Here is a 14898-nt window from a genome sequence, read left to right as displayed (position 1 = left end):
TCCTATCCTGCGGTGCGACGTCGGTGGCACGGCTATTGCATGTGTCCTTGTGCATGTGCTGTGCGGCGGGCTTCTGTTCGCCATGACACCGCCCTTGTGTGCGGGAGAGTTGAGTGAGTGAGGGTGGCCGTTGTTTCCGCACATTGTGTTCTTTCACAAAAGTGGCACCTCTCGGCCGCCACTCGCAGTTCCCAGGCCGTGTATTGAGAGAATGTGAGGGTCTGCTTCATGTACAAGGAGGACAACGAGATGCAGTGCATGACGGCCAACCTGATCCGTGTGTGGTTGCGGCGCATGGAGCACGTGCGCCAGCACGCATTGGGCGTAGCGCTCATGATTGGAGAGGAGAGGCGGCACGACGTTGCGGCGCAGCGGGAGCGCATGACGGACTGCCTGTGCTGGGAGGGGCGCGTGTTGGATTGAGCGTGTCGTGCCTGTGAGGGACTGAGGAGAGAGGGAATAATAGTAATGGTGACTGTGGGAGTGTGAGGAACGGTGTACGGCGAGGAGCGCTCCTCTTTTTTTTTTTTTTGATTGTTGTTGAGCCGCGCCCACCCAATTGTTGTTGTGGTGTGTGACTCTCATTGCTGGATGGGACGGTGCGTGGTTGTGTGAATTGTCTCTCCTTTTGCTTTTTGCGTTGACGGGGAGTTAGTTTGTGCTGAAGGCTGCACGCAAGTGACGGGAGTGATGGCGATGATGATGACTGGCCGTGTGCTGCTGGTGTGTGCCCTCTGCGTGCTGTGGTGCGGTGCCGGCGGTGTTTATGCGAGGGACATTCTCAAAAACGCACAGGGTGGCTGCATGGCGTCGGGAGTGTTGGGTGAGAATGGATCCCACATGCCTGACGGATGTAATAAAACTGCGATTACGGTGCCTTTGCGGTCAGTACTGCCCATTACTGCCGTCGAAGCTTCAGATGGAGAAGGTGCTTCTCAGCACGCAAATAATTCAGGTTCAAATGCAAATAATTCAGGTTCTGGTGGTGGAGGCGGTTCTGCTGCTGGTCCAGGGGCTTCTGTTGGTGCAGGAGTTTCTGGAGAAGGAGATTCTGGTGGTGGAAGCGGTGGTGGAGGCGGTTCTGGTGGTGCTGGAGGCGATTCTGGTTCTGCTGATGGTGCAGGAGGTCCTTTTGCTTCTCCTCCTGGTCCTCCTCCTGCTCCTCTTGGTGGTCCTTCTGCCGCTTCTGCTCCTGGTGTTGATTCTTCAGCTGGCAGCAGTGATGGTACAGCGGAGTCCTCAGGCAGTCATCCAACTAACACAACAGGGGACTCTTCAACAGGAGATCAGTCGTCTGCTGCAGCAGCGGCTAACGACTCCTCGCCACCCGAAGGACCGGCAGGAACGACATCCGGCGCTGGACACACACGACAAGAAGAAGAAGAGGAAGAGGAAGAAGATCATGAAAAGCAGCAGCAAAGTGATGAAGCACAAGTCCAACAACATCAACGGCATGAACGCCCCGCGGAAAATGGCGAAGAATCCGCGAAGGATAAAAACGCCCTTCGTACAAATGCCACCGCAAATAAAGACGACAGTGACAGCAGCACCGCGGCCTCCCACGCCACCTCCCCTCTTTTGCCTCTTCTTGTTGTTGCGTGTGCGGCTGCTGCTGCGGTGGTGGCCGCGTGAGAGTGAGGGAGAGAGAGCCGTGCACCGCCCGCACACACACTCGTCTTTCACTCACTCTCTGTGTGTGTGTCCCCTTGCATGGACTCTCGCCCTCACCTCACCCCACGAAGCACACACATAATGTGCCCATTGTATATATTGCATGCACACCCGTGCAGGCCCGTTGATTCTCTCTTTTGCACCACACGCACCGCTGCCGTCCTGCCTGGCTGCATGGGCGGAGCACCGTAACTGTTTCTGTTTTGTTTTTATTGCATTGAGTGGGCGACCTCTCTCTCTCTCTCCCTGTTGGGCTTTACGGGAGCAATGAGAGTGTGTGCGCTGGTCGTCCCACGCTTCGGCTTTTTTAATTTTTTTTTATTTTGTTGTGGTTGAGTGCACCCATTTTACTTTTTGAACGGCGGCATGCTGTGACAGCGGACACTTTAATCTTCTCTTATATTCTCATATTGTTTCATTGTTTCAAAAGTGTCACCCTCTTGTATTCTTGTCGGGCCATTAGGTTTTCTATACGTATGCCATGCGTCAGTTGATCCACGCCACCCCGCAGCCTCCAGCGCTGCTGTTACTTCTGCTCATGATGTTTTTGATGTGTTGTACCGGCTGGTGCTTTGCTGTCACCCTGACGTACCCTTTCTCCCTCTGACAAGGCGATGCGTGCCGCTAGCGCCAAGTCGATCTCGGCTGTGGTGAGGGACGTGTCCTTTTGGAGCAGAGGGTGCGTCACAGACATACACCGTCGTCGGGAGGAATGGATGGGCACCTATCCGCATCAATGTGTCGACGAGAGAAATGGATGATGCCAGGAATTATTGCGGCTCAGGGCGTCCTTGCGCAATGATTTCATTGTGTGAAAATTGTGACTGTAACGATGACGTCTTTTTATACTGAGAAAAGGGAACTTTTTCATATATCCGTTGCGGCCGCTGTTCGTTAATGGCCTGAGGAATGTCCGTAGAAACGTGGCTATTTTTTCCGTTTCGAAGGGTGATGTCGTACGAGAAGGGGTATCCTCAAATAGTTCAACACTCGGTTGTCGAAGACAAAGACGTTTCCACAGCATCTGCGATAGAGTTTCCCGTGGACCGTCGGGGGCTCAGTGGTTGGTTGGGGTTGCAGCAGAGAAGTGGCTGAAGGGCTGTGGTAGTCATTGGAGCTTGCAGAGTTGCGCTTTTTGTTTTTTACTTGTTGATACGCTTGGCATTTTCGGTAATGACCCACGCGTGAGGCACCTGTTAGGAAGACCGTGGAGCTGTCACAGAATCCACATGTGAGGCCTTCAAAGATTGGAGTGCCAGGGTTAGTGCGTCGGGCGTGTGCCTTCATATTGTGGACGGACGAGAAGACGCTGCTGCAGCTTGGGCAGGGCGACGTTGATCCGCTGCTCGTCGTTCTACGAGGAGGTGCCGTGGACACGCCAGGTGGAGGTTCCGGAGGAGGTCGGGGCGGTCCTGCCTCTTCAGTGTGAGGGAGGGAAGGCGCTACCGACATAAAGGGTTGCTTGTGATCCGCAGGGCGCGTGCCGGTCTGCCGAAGAGTGGGCAGGAAGACGTCAACCAGCCGCTTGTTGGTCGGCAAGGAGTGGCGGTGCTCACGTCGGGAAGAGGTTCCGGCGGAGGCAGAGCACAGACGCGGTCCCAACAGTACCGCAGCACGGCCGATCCCAGAGGGCGGGGACGTGGTGCCTCCATGCCTCGCGGCATCACAGGCCTGGGCTCGAGAGGGCACCAAGCTCTTTCGCACGGACCACAAGCAGCATGGAGAAGCCACGGCGGAGGGCATTATTGCGGTACTCCCGTTTGCGGACATCTTCAGCTGGAGGCAGCCTGCTTCCCGGTGAGGCCGTGTGCGCGTCCCATGCTGCCGCTGCAACACACTCGGCCTGCTCCACTCTGACCGTCCAGGTTCATCAGTGGCTGTCACGGCTGCCACTCGTACGGTGCCTCGGTGCATCTCCAACCACGTGGTCACAGCGGCCAGAAGCATTGCACACACCGAGGTGGAAGCATTCCAGTCGGCTTCACGCAGACAACGACGGCATGTTTCCGTCGTGGCAGCATGCCTGCCGGTCGCGGGATGCCGTCCTCCGTTACTGCAGTATACAATGGCAGATGGTGATCCGAGTCCATGTAAACAAGTGGACGTCCAGTGGGAGACACGCAGTACGCGTTGCGCAGTCACGTCGGGAAACGAGACGATGCGGCCGCTAATCCGCGTTGCCTGTGCCGGGTCGTCGGACAGCTCACACTCCATGCCGCTTGGGGTGGCGGCGAGGTTCTCTCCTGCCGTCGTTGACGTAAGCGACCGTCACGCAGCTCATGGTGTAAATTCAGGTAGCACGCAATAGGCGCTGCAGAACCAAGGCGACAAATGGTGCTCGCAAAGTGAGCAGCGTGAGCGATTGCCAGAAAAAGGCTGCAGAGGTTCACCACGTACATGCTGGGGCTGGCCGGTGGGCGCACGCGGAAGGCAGTGGTCTCCACGCAGTTGTTGCCAGCAGCGACAGGCGCTCGCACGGCAAGGCGTGGCGCACCAAGAAGGCCACGCCACCAGCACGACCACTGCAGGCCTGGTGGAAGTCACTGCAGCCAACGCGCCGCGTCGCTGGGGCACACTGGTGCCTGCACTCCTGCAGAAAAGCGGTTTCAGTCTGGTGCTGCGCCAGTCGAGCAGCAAGGGCAATCCTGAAGGGCGAAGGGCTGGAAGTTCCGAGCTGCCAGATAACTACGAGGCCATCCTCATCGGGGCTGCGGCTCCTGCGGACACCACCGCAGCGGGTGATGCCGACGGAGTGACCGCAATAAAACGACTGTGCGGTTCTGTCAGTTGAGCCGCAGGCAAACCGCCTCGCCACTCCACAAACAACAGAGCGTGGGACCCTCTCGAGGGGTGACGCCGCCGTGGTCCCCATCACGCTCGCAGCAATGCCCTGCTGCAATCACTCCCACAGAGAGACAATAAAAAATGTGTGGATGTGTGTCGAGAACACAGCGACTGTCATCGTCAGAGGAGGCCATCGTGGCACCGTCCGTCACGCGTCAGCAAACACCTAGCAACACAAACACACAAAACAGCAGGCGGGATGCAAGAGAACACGACCGTCCTTTTCAAAGCCCACGTGCTGCCGCAATCGTGTTACTGTTCTCCCTTCCGGCGCGCCCTCCAACCCCTATCGCTCCGCACAGCCGGGGAATCCCCCTCTGCCGATGGACAGCAAAAGAAAAACATCGGCACGTGCAGCCGCTGGGCGGAGATCAATCCGCACTTATACCAGTCACCGTCAATGACAAATCAAATCAGTCAACTGCTGCACGCCGCCAACATCCCACCCCCAGTATGTCAATGAAATAATTCGCGTGCACAGGCCTTCCCTCCTCGCGAGGGCCGTCGCAGCCAGAATCATGTGCATGTGTGTTTGCGTTCTCAGCATTCACGCCGCTCCACAACGTGTGCTACATGGCATGTGTGTGCTTGTGCTTGTGTGTTTGTCAGCGCCTATAATTGCAGAGCAGCTGTGCGCCACAAGAGAGTCAGAAGAAAGCAACGGCAGAGAGAGGCAGATAGAACACACGCACAAATTACTCATATCATCACACACAAACACACACACACGCAGCCCGCGGAATGGGTGCTCTCAACCACAAAACAATAAAAAACAAAACAAAAAGCCGAAGCGTGGGACGACCAGCGCACACACTCTCATTGCTCCCGTAAAGCAAAACACACACACAGGGGGAGAGAGAGAGAGAGAGGTCGACCACTCAATGCAATAAAAACAAAACAAAAAGAGTTACGGTGCTCCCCCAATGCAGCCAGGCAGGACGGCAGCGGTGCGTGTGGTGCAAAAGAGAGCACCAACGGGCCTGCATGGGTGTGCATGCATATATACAATGGGCACATTATGTGTGTGCTTCGTGGGGTGAGGTGAGGGCGAGAGTCCATGCAAGGGGACACACACACAGAGAGTGAGTGAAAGACGAGTGTGTGTGTGCGGGCGGTGCACGGCTCTCTCTCCCTCACTCTCACGCGGCCACCACCGCAGCAGCAGCCGCACACGCAACAACAAGAAGAGGCAAAAGAGGGGAGGTGGAGTGGGAGGCCGCGGTGCTGCTGTCACTGTCGTCTTTATTTGCGGTGGCATTTGTACGAATGGCGTTTTTATCCTTCGCGGATTCTTCGCCACTTTCCGCGGGGTGTTCATGCTGTTGATGTTGTTGTTGCAGCAGTTCTTCTTGAATTCCTTCTGGTTGTACAGTTGACAACGACCTCTGCGTTGTTTCCAATCCCGCGGGTGAGGCGGACAGTGTCCCTTCTTTTTCTTGCTGTTCCTGTTGATGCGGCAGTTGGTTTTCTTCTTGTTCTCGTTGTTCCTTTCGTGTTACTGGTCCCTTTTCATTTTTCTCATTTTGTCCATCGGCTCCTTGTTCCCGTTGTTTTTCTTTTTCAGCAGCCTCTGCGTCTCTTACCAGATGTTCTCCTGTATGCGTGCGTGTTACTTCCTGCTCAATCTCAGTTAAATTCGCTTTCGGTTCAACTGGAACACGTAAAACTTTTTCATTTGAAACCTCATGCCCTCCATCTCCTGTTTGTTTACGGCCAGCAACAACTTTATCTTCTCGGTCCTCTTCCTGGGAATCAACATCGTGTTCGCCTCCTTCCAAAGGCCTTTCTGTGGGTATGTCGGATGCCTTTATTTCAACTGTGGGTTGATGTTCTTTTCCTTGTGGCGATTGTCCTTCTTGATTGCGTAAACCTTCTTCTCCGACTGAGAGTGTTTGATCCTTCGGTTCTACTTTTATTTCTGTTTTTTGTCCTTCTGAATTTGTTAGCAATAATGCGTTTTCTGCCTTTGAGGAAGTTGTTGGCGATGGTCCTGGCGGTGAGTGATTTCTCGTGCCGGCTGCCGTTGAGTCTTCCTTTGGCCTCTGACTCGCAGTTATTTTAGCGGGATCGGCACCTGCATTCACTTTCAGTCCGTCTGGGCTAATTGCATCCCCGCTTAATTTCAATGTATCCTCCCTTGCCGGAAGATTCGGAGGTCCTCCTACTACTCCTGGCAGACCGCTTCCCTCTTGCAAGCCCTGAACCGAAGGAGATGATACTTTCAGCCTGTCATCGCTTTGGCCAATATTTCCCTTTCCATCAACGACACCCTCAACCGCGGCAACGGCATACCGCTGATGTCTCCAACGACGACGGCCATCCACAACGGCACGCAAACTCTCCAGCCCCTGATAGACGCATTCCTCAACAGCGGACGCATTCGTCCTGCCTCCCGTCCTCCTGATGACCTCCTCCGCGCATTCCCTCCGCAGCCGGGTAAGCCACAACGCCCTCAAATCCTCACCCGCACTGCCATCGCCACCGCCAGCACCGTCGGCCACAACTCCAGAAAAACCCCACCACAGCACGCAGAGGGCACACACCAGCAGCACACGGCCAGTCATCATCATCGCCATCACTCCTGTCACTTGCGTGTAGCCTTCAGCACAAACTAACTCCACGTCAACGAAAAGTAAAAGCAAAGAAGACAATTCACACAACAACGCACAGTAACGAAAGGCAGCAGCCCAGCAACGCACACACAACATATGACAGAGGGAATAGTAAGGGCAAGAAAAAGCGCACCACCCTGCAAATCAGAATTTATTAAAAACAAAAAAATACACCCAAGGCTCCGCTGCGCATGCAAACGAGTGTGCCTGAGACTCGTTCAGCGTGACGGATACAGGGAGCAACGCGGAGCATACAGCAGGGCAGCGGAAGCAAACAAAACAAAAACACAATCATCATAATTACTCTTACTTTATACGTCGGACCACAGTAGACACACACATGTCCCCGCCGTTGAGTGCTGGCACGCACAGCCCGCATACACCTCTTCAGCCCACAGTGGTGTACGCCAGCGCGGATACGGCGAGCAGCAGCGGGGAACACACCCACGCAGAGCTGCTGAGGCTGCCGTCAGTTTCGCGGAGACGTGACGGTGCGCTGGTCGTCGTGATTGGCGCCTCCGTATTTGGCATTTTTGTTTTTTGGCGTGATGTCTGTGACGTATGATTCTCAGCACCTTGTGGATATTCCTCCGCTTTTTATTTTGTGCATCTGACTTACCGGTCGCACCTTATGTGTGTCGAGACTGCGTTGCCAAACCTGGTGACTCTGGATTATCGTTAGCAAAACTTAGTGGCTGTGGCGCACCCGGTGTGTGTCCAGTGATGGCGGTACCTGCTTCCTTTGGCAAAGAAGGTCCTTGACTTCCTAAAACTTCCTCACGGTTTCCCCCACTCTCTCTCTGTGGCCTGCCAGTTTCTCCAACCTCTGGCTGTAATGCGCCATGCGCATTTCCTGTAAAATCTGGTTTCCCTAGCTTAGGGTTGAAAGGACTGCTGTCATCATTATTATCGCCTCCTCACGCCGTCACGCACACGGACGTGCAGCAGCAGCACGAGAGCGCAAGGACCAACACGGCGCACACCACACGGAGCCGCACCGTCACCGTCGTCATCAACGCAGTCAACATCACCCGTAGTGGAGTCGCTGGAGTCAGTCAGCTGATCCGTGAGCCATAAGGAAAAGGAATGCAACAAGAGGGAAAGGGACGGAGTGCAGCGGATACAGCGAGGGAGAGCAGACAACTTGAGGAGAGGGCAGCAGGCCCAGCCACACAGTTCACACACCACGAGACGGCATCCACGCAACTAAGGCACACAACGCCAGCAGCCACCCACCATGCAGGAGGAGAAGATATCCACCACCATCTACTCCCAGCTCATCTCTACAGCCCCACGGAAATGGCAAAAACCTGCGGCCACCACACAACGCACACGGAGCAAGCGAACCCTCATCCATCCATGACGCGGCACCAAAATTTCCTGCCATCCCGCCCTCAATGGGACACGGAGCCAAACTCAACGCAGCCACACGCGGTGCACCACACCCGCAGGAAAAGAGACTCGGGCTGCGCACACCCTCTCCCTCCTCCTCCCTTCTCCTCATGGCCACGGAAGAAGACAACAGCCGCCACATGCAACTGCCAGCATGCACTGCAAAAGGAGCATTCAAATCCACTACAATGTGCATCTTGTGTGTGTGTGTGCCTGCAAAAACACAAAGCAAAGAAGTGGAAAAGAGGGAGCAGAGTATGCGGAGAGACGCACAAAAATGTACAGCGGAGACGCGTGGCGGAAACAACAAGAAGAAGACCGGTCAAACTCATGACTGCACTGCAGCCCAATCAGTGGCAATTCACAAAAGATTTATTTAAAACAAAAAGAAAACGTTCCCCTTCTTCTTATGTAAACCCCATCACACAAAATAATTACAAATGAAAAAGAAATCGTCCATTACTGTTCCACACAAATTAAAAAAAAAAGTCGCCTGGCTGCCGTGTGGCCAAACCAAAATGTCTGCATATATTTTGCCCAAAAGAAAGATGAAAAGATGGTTGCGTGTGTTTCAACCGTCTGACCCTCCATGTGTCCGCACGTCGTTTATATTTCATGGGGTCATCTGCGTGTTGCTGCTCCCCTCAGCCATTTCATCGGCGTGCGAGTGCGGCCCGCAGAGCACAGTCACTCGTGTGTGTGTGGGGACTGAGAGAAGCACGCAGACACGACGGGAGTCGCGTCTCTCCATCGGGAGAGTGAGCACAGCAAAAGAAAAAAAAATCATCCGAGGGGAGAGAAATGCTGACTGCACTGCCAGCGCGTGAAATGCGCACGCAAAGCAAAAAAAGAAACAAAAGAAAAAGAAAAACACGGCGGCAGGGTGCGGCTGTGTGTGTGGCGCTGCGGGTGTCTGCCAGCCCTGGCCGCAAAAAAAACAAAACAAGAGGGAGAGAAATGTGTGCTCCGCCCCACAGGCCCTCGTCGCACGCCCACACGTCACGGCTCCCTCAGCGCGCCGTTCGTCGCGGCCCCTCCTCATGCGTGCAGCAGGCGAGGCGCACAGGGCCGTCGTCATGAGCGTGTCGGTGGGTGTGCGAGTGGAGCAGTTGGGCGGGAAACACACGGCACCCCTCACAGGAAGAGTGCAGCAAGAAACAATTAAAGAGGGAAGAGTAGAAAAAAAAAAAACGCGTCCATAGTGATTGCCCCCAAAAGCAAAATAGAAGGAATGTGGGGAGTGAGAGAAAAACAGAAAAGAATTTTGAAAAAAGACACACACATAGACTCGCGCAACACAATAAAGAAAAAATGGAAAATAAAAAAAAAAGCACAACTAAAAACAATAATAAAAAAGGGAGAAAAAACTTAAAAACGCGCAACAAAGCAAACAGGGGGGAAAGCAATGTTATTTAGGAAGAGAAATTCATTACCAGGTGTGTGTGTTGGTGCAGCGGAGGGTGCAATTGTTCCACGCGGCTGCCAGTCACTCCTCACAGAGCCGCAAACCCCCACAGTCCCAACAGAAGCAGCAGCGACGGCAGCAGTCCGCTCTCACGCACAGTGCCAGCGTCGCTGTTATTCCCCTGCGGCACATTTCCGAGGCTGCTGCTGAGTGCTGTGGCATTCACTTCCCTGTCGTGTGTATTAACCTCCTCCTCCTGCCCATTCGTTCCTCCTTCTCTTGTCTCCATCGTTGGTTCGCCATCAGCAGTAGAACCGCCACCCACAGTTTGAGTTCCATCGGGAGATGCTCCTGACGTCACCTGCACTACGGACTCCTCTTCTGCTGAGGAAGTGCTGACAGTGGACACCGCTGATGCGGATGCACCGCCACTGCCCGCATCTTTACTGCTCCCCATCGACTGTCCCTGTTCTGTCAGCTGTGTTTCGGCAGGAGTGGACGAAGTTTCGGTTTTCTGAGCATTCGGGGTCACCGGAGGACTGGGAGGTATAATGGAAGCAGAAGAAACTGTTGAAGTCTCCAACGGATTCTCTTCCAAAGATGGAGTGGAGTCTTTATTCGGGTCGATGGCGCCAATCTCTTCAGAGCTCAACGGGCGGTTGTACAGCAGGACGTTCTTCACAGTCACAGACACGCCTTCTCGGCTTTCTGTGTTGTCTGTGCTGCCTCCATCCCCTCCAATGTAGAAGTGGGAGATCCCTTTCGAATCTGTATTTTCCAATTCACGTGGCACATCCTCACCCACTTGCTTACCATCGACGTACGCGGTGACCTGGTTGCCGTTCCGTATCAAAAGCACCACGTGCTGAGTTTTCTCTTTCTCCCAAGTGTTGCTGTGTTCCTTAGGGGTTTCGTCACCACACAGCAACTGCCACTTCTTTTCGCTGTCGTATGACAACTCCATAAGTTTGGTTTTTTTTTCATCGCCATTCATCATCACACCCATCAAAGGAATAGGATTATCTTCCTTCGGCTTACCGTCGATGGACACCGTCGCCAAAAGAGTGAAGTTGTAGTTCGCAAAGTGGTACAGCTGATTCTCCCCCTGCTCGCCAACGGGCCACTCCGCCCACGCTCCCTGGAACTTCACGCCGTTATCCGAATCCACTGTGGCCGCTGCTGCACCGCCATCATTCCCCTTTACCGTGGCGTTCACCCCGAGGTACTCGTCCCTCCATGTCTTATCAGAGAAGTTGCCGGACAAAAAGCCAACCAGCCCAGCCGTCGGCATGGCAGCGCTGCAGGCATCGTCAGGTGAGGCACTCTTCTCAGGACTCCCAGAAGGGCACAGTTTGGAGACACGTTCGTCCACTTCCTTCCAGGTCGCCAGCACGTCCTTCACCCGCTTCAGCTGCTCAGTCAGACGCACAGAGACCATACCGAGTGACGCGTCCTTATCACCGCTCTCCTCCTCGTACAGTGCAATCAACTCATCATTCTTATCTTTACCACTTTTGTACAACAGGGAGCTGGCGGAAACGTCATCATCCTTCTCAGATACCGGCCCAATATCAACAATGTGCGTATTGTCCGTCAGCCAGAGATGGAGTTTACCGTTTTCATTCTTTTCATGACCTTTTCCTTCTCCGTTCTTGGCATACACTGGCAGAGTGACGAGCATCACTTTTTTATTATCTTCTCCAACAGTCGCTGTGATGAACCCGCTCCCAACGCCCTTCTCAGGTCCCGTGTGTTTGTTGCCCCACACGCGCGAGAGTGTCCCGAGTGCCTCCGTCCACGAATCCCCCTTGTCGCCGGACTCGTACACCCTGCGGCGGCCATCATCACACGCTGTCATCATCATGAGTTTGTCCTTCCACTCCACGACGGAGGGATCACTGCAGCCACCGTCAGAAATCCCCTTCGACAGCTTCCAACCCTCATTACCCGAGGAGTATATGACCAGTGAAACGGTGTTTGTTCCTCCAGCTGCGACATTGGACTTAATGCCTTCCACTGGGAACACAAGCGTACCGTCATCCATCTTAACGCCCGATCCACCGCCTCCAATCAAATCTGTCAAAGATTCTTGTTGTTGCATGTTAGAAATGCTCTGGAGAGCGTCAATATGATTCCAATGAATTCGTTTTTTACTCTCCTCATCAATACTGACGTTCCCTCTCGACAGCAAAAGTCCCCAATAAGCCGAAGTATTATCGGCATCATCAAGGTTGTAGATTCCAGCAAGCATGTAAATCTCACTTCCCTTCACGACTGTTGTTGGTCGGGCCACATCTACTCTCTTCTCGCGTTCGAAACTAGCCTGAGCAGCGATTTGAGAGGCACACTTGCCTTTATCGGAAGAAAATTTCTCCAGTAATTGTGTATTCAGTTTAGTTTTATCCAACTCCTTGCTTGCTTGTTCACCAGTCCACTCCAGAAGTTCCGAGGAAATACCAGTAAAACTGCCTTCTTCCCTCTTCGTGTCCTTCGCCTCGGCAACGGCAAACACGTCACCATTCATTTCAACAAGACTTGGAACACGGAGCAAACTCACCGTTTCTTCAACTTTCAAATCTCTCCAAACAAAACGTTTCCCATTTGAAGATTCCGGGCATGACGCCGTCTCATCTTCCGCAGCTGCACCAGTGTCACAGCACATCATCACGACGAGGAGGAGCAGCACCGCAGAGTAAAAGAGATGCCGGGACATGTTGGACCTCTGCGGCTCACTCTCTCTTCCTTCCCTCCTCCTCCCGCTGGATCCGGTCACGCGGCGACGGTTGTGTGTGCGGGGTGCCTTGACTGCAGCAACACGTGAGAGCATATAAATATGTGTGTGGGCGGTGTGTGTGTGCTGTTGGTCCCCTCAGAGCCTTCGTATTTCACAGTAGCGATTCGCGCTTGTTTTCTTTTCTTCCTAGCGTGTCAGTAAAAAATAAATAAAGAAAAAAAATACCGAATAAAAGAGGTAAAACAGTGAACACAGCCACCCATCGACAGCGAGTGGCACCATCATCCCCACCGCAGTCACTCCCAACAGCAACAACTCACGCACACAGACACACGGAACGAGAAGGAAGAACAGTGCACCGGGAACACACAGCAACTGTTACCACCAGCAGGGGTCACGGCGGGTGCGTAATTATTCGTCACACATCAGCACGCACTGAGAAAACGCCCACACAAAAAACAATCAGCGGGATGCGAAAGTGCACAGCCGCCCTTCTTAGCCACGACGCGCTGCCGCCACTCATTTTACTGCTGCCTCCTCCAGCGCACCCTCTTCTCCGACACGCGCGCACATTACCCCACACAGCGGGAAAAACCCCCACCGGCGAATTCACAGCGAGAGAGGCACTTCGGCACGTGCAGCAGCTCGGCGGGAATCCATACACACTTATCCCAGGCACCCTCAATGCCACGTCACCCATGGGCAGCACTCCAAGAAAGTCACGCTCGCTGCACGGTAACAAAACAAAACGCGGTGTTGCGTCATTCCTCCTCCCAAGTGCCGCCACAGCCACAATCCTGTGCGTGCGTGCGTTCCCAGTGTTCACGCCGCTCCACAGCGTGTGCAACACGGCCTGAGTGTGTGTGCATGTGCATTTGCGTTTGTCAGCGCCTACACTTGCGGAGCAGCTGTGCGGCAGAATAGAGCTCAAAGAAAGCAACGGCAGAAAGAGAAGCGGATAGCACACACGCAAATTCCTCATAACGTAAACACACACGCAGCCAGCGGAATGGGTGCTCTCAACCACAACACAATGAAAAAAACAAAACAAGAAGCCGAAGCGTGGGACGACCAGCGCACACACTCTCATTGCTCCCGTAAAGCAAAACACACACACAGGGAGAGAGAGAGAGAGAGGTCGACCACTCAATGCAATGGAAACAAAACAGAAACAGTTACGGTGCTCCGCCCATGCAGCCAGGCAGGACGGCAGCGGTGCGTGTGGTGCAAAAGAGAGCACCAACGGGCCTGCATGGGTGTGCATGCAATATATACAATGGGCACATTATGTGTGTGCTTCGTGAAGTGAGGTGAGGGCGAGAGTCCATGCAAGGGGACACACACAGAGAGTGAGTGAAGGACGAGTGTGAGTGCGGGCCGTGCATGGCTCTCTCTCCCTCACTCTCACGCAGCCACCACCGCAGCAGCAGCCGCACACGCAACAACAAGAAGAAGAAGAGGCAAAAGAAAGGAGGTGGCGTGGGAGGCCGCGGTGCTGCCGTCACTGTCGCCTGTATTTGCGGTGGCATTTGTACGAATGGCGTTTTTATCCTTTGTGAATTCTTTGTCATTTTCTGTGAGATGCTCATTTGGGTCATCTTTTTTATTTACTGCTGTTTCAGTGGATTCAGCATTGTTTTGAACCTCCGCGTTTCCCTTGGCGGCCTCATGAGCGCCAGCAACTCCAGCACGTGTAGAAACGGAGGGTAATGATAGGTCGTTATTTCCATTTGATGTACCATCCGCGTTAATTAAAGGAGCTTCTCCTTCTAGCTGCTTTGTTGAACCGGCACTGGTCTGCTTCTGTTGCAATTCTTCTAGAGGTGAATTTGCCAGTGAACCTTGCGTTGCCCCTGCCTCTATTAGTAAGCCATGCAGTGTCTCGTGTTTTCCGTTTTGTTGTTGTACGTGAGCGTCTTCTTGTTCTTCACGTTTCTTTTCCTTTTCTTCTTTTTGATCATCATTTTCTTTATCAACGTGTTCGCTTCCTGCCAGAGGTTTTTCTGCATGGTTGCGTGTTGCTTCCAGGTGACTCTCAATTGAATTACGTTCTGCAGCACCTGCGTCAGGTTCATCAACGTCTTCTTTTTCTATCGGAGGTTCCTCTACGGGTTTGCGTGGTGCTATTTCTTCGACCTTTGGTGGCTGGTCGTCCCCTTGTGGTGGTTGTTTGGTTTTATTGTGTTCTTCGATCAATTTTTTTCCTGGTGGTATTTCTTCTGGATTTTGTGTATGTTGAT

At 53.6% G+C, this 14898-nt stretch overlaps 5 protein-coding genes and 1 pseudogene across 5 annotated transcripts, besides 17 other annotated features; 1 reads left to right on the top strand and 5 right to left on the bottom strand.

The window, feature by feature from the left end:
* Positions 1-1853: part of a sequence feature (areas not merged during assembly with more than two copies in the genome that could not be assigned to a particular haplotype) that runs on past the window's edge.
* Positions 691-1632, top strand: Tc00.1047053506973.30 (mucin-associated surface protein (MASP), putative; the record flags this gene model as incomplete). The annotated part of the gene is made up of 1 exon (XM_812725.1): positions 691-1632. One exon carries the CDS (start codon positions 691-693, stop codon positions 1630-1632), a length of 942 nt encoding a protein of 313 aa, XP_817818.1.
* Positions 981-1120: a microsatellite.
* Positions 1128-1194: a sequence feature (GA-rich).
* Positions 1373-1400: a microsatellite.
* Positions 1854-2758: a sequence feature (heterozygous, non-Esmeraldo-like haplotype).
* Positions 1975-1996: a sequence feature (AT_rich).
* Positions 2599-3885, bottom strand: Tc00.1047053506973.25 (uncharacterized protein; the record flags this gene model as incomplete). The annotated part of the gene is made up of 1 exon (XM_812730.1): positions 2599-3885. One exon carries the CDS (start codon positions 3883-3885, stop codon positions 2599-2601), a length of 1287 nt encoding a protein of 428 aa, XP_817823.1.
* Positions 2759-4699: a sequence feature (areas not merged during assembly with more than two copies in the genome that could not be assigned to a particular haplotype).
* Positions 4700-4739: a sequence feature (areas merged during assembly that could not be assigned to a particular haplotype. This can correspond to areas where the two haplotypes were merged or to regions with more than two copies in the genome that were merged during assembly.).
* Positions 4740-4861: a sequence feature (haploid, non-Esmeraldo-like haplotype).
* Positions 4862-5420: a sequence feature (areas not merged during assembly with more than two copies in the genome that could not be assigned to a particular haplotype).
* Positions 5421-5852: a sequence feature (heterozygous, Esmeraldo-like haplotype).
* On the bottom strand, positions 5655-7091 carry Tc00.1047053506973.20 (mucin-associated surface protein (MASP), putative; the record flags this gene model as incomplete). Its single annotated transcript, XM_812724.1, has 1 exon — positions 5655-7091. One exon carries the CDS (start codon positions 7089-7091, stop codon positions 5655-5657), a length of 1437 nt encoding a protein of 478 aa, XP_817817.1.
* Positions 5853-6809: a sequence feature (areas merged during assembly that could not be assigned to a particular haplotype. This can correspond to areas where the two haplotypes were merged or to regions with more than two copies in the genome that were merged during assembly.).
* Positions 6810-6874: a sequence feature (heterozygous, Esmeraldo-like haplotype).
* Positions 6875-7329: a sequence feature (haploid, Esmeraldo-like haplotype).
* Positions 7330-14898: a sequence feature (areas not merged during assembly with more than two copies in the genome that could not be assigned to a particular haplotype).
* Positions 7514-8140, bottom strand: Tc00.1047053506973.14 (annotated as a pseudogene).
* Positions 9819-9894: a sequence feature (T-rich).
* On the bottom strand, positions 10013-12751 carry Tc00.1047053506973.10 (trans-sialidase, putative; the record flags this gene model as incomplete). The annotated part of the gene is made up of 1 exon (XM_812723.1): positions 10013-12751. The coding sequence occupies one exon, from the start codon at positions 12749-12751 to the stop codon at positions 10013-10015; it is 2739 nt and encodes a 912-aa protein (XP_817816.1).
* On the bottom strand, positions 14063-14898 carry Tc00.1047053506973.5 (mucin-associated surface protein (MASP), putative; the record flags this gene model as incomplete). The annotated part of the gene is made up of 1 exon (XM_812729.1): positions 14063-14898. A coding segment is annotated over one exon (836 nt), but the record flags the coding sequence as incomplete, so codon positions are not given.
* Positions 14574-14628: a sequence feature (GA-rich).

The sequence above is a fragment of the Trypanosoma cruzi genome, genomic scaffold (assembly GCF_000209065.1).
Source record: "Trypanosoma cruzi strain CL Brener 1047053517167 genomic scaffold, whole genome shotgun sequence".
NCBI classification, from domain to species: Eukaryota; Euglenozoa; class Kinetoplastea; order Trypanosomatida; family Trypanosomatidae; genus Trypanosoma; species Trypanosoma cruzi.
This window is presented reverse-complemented; position numbering and strand designations above follow the sequence as displayed.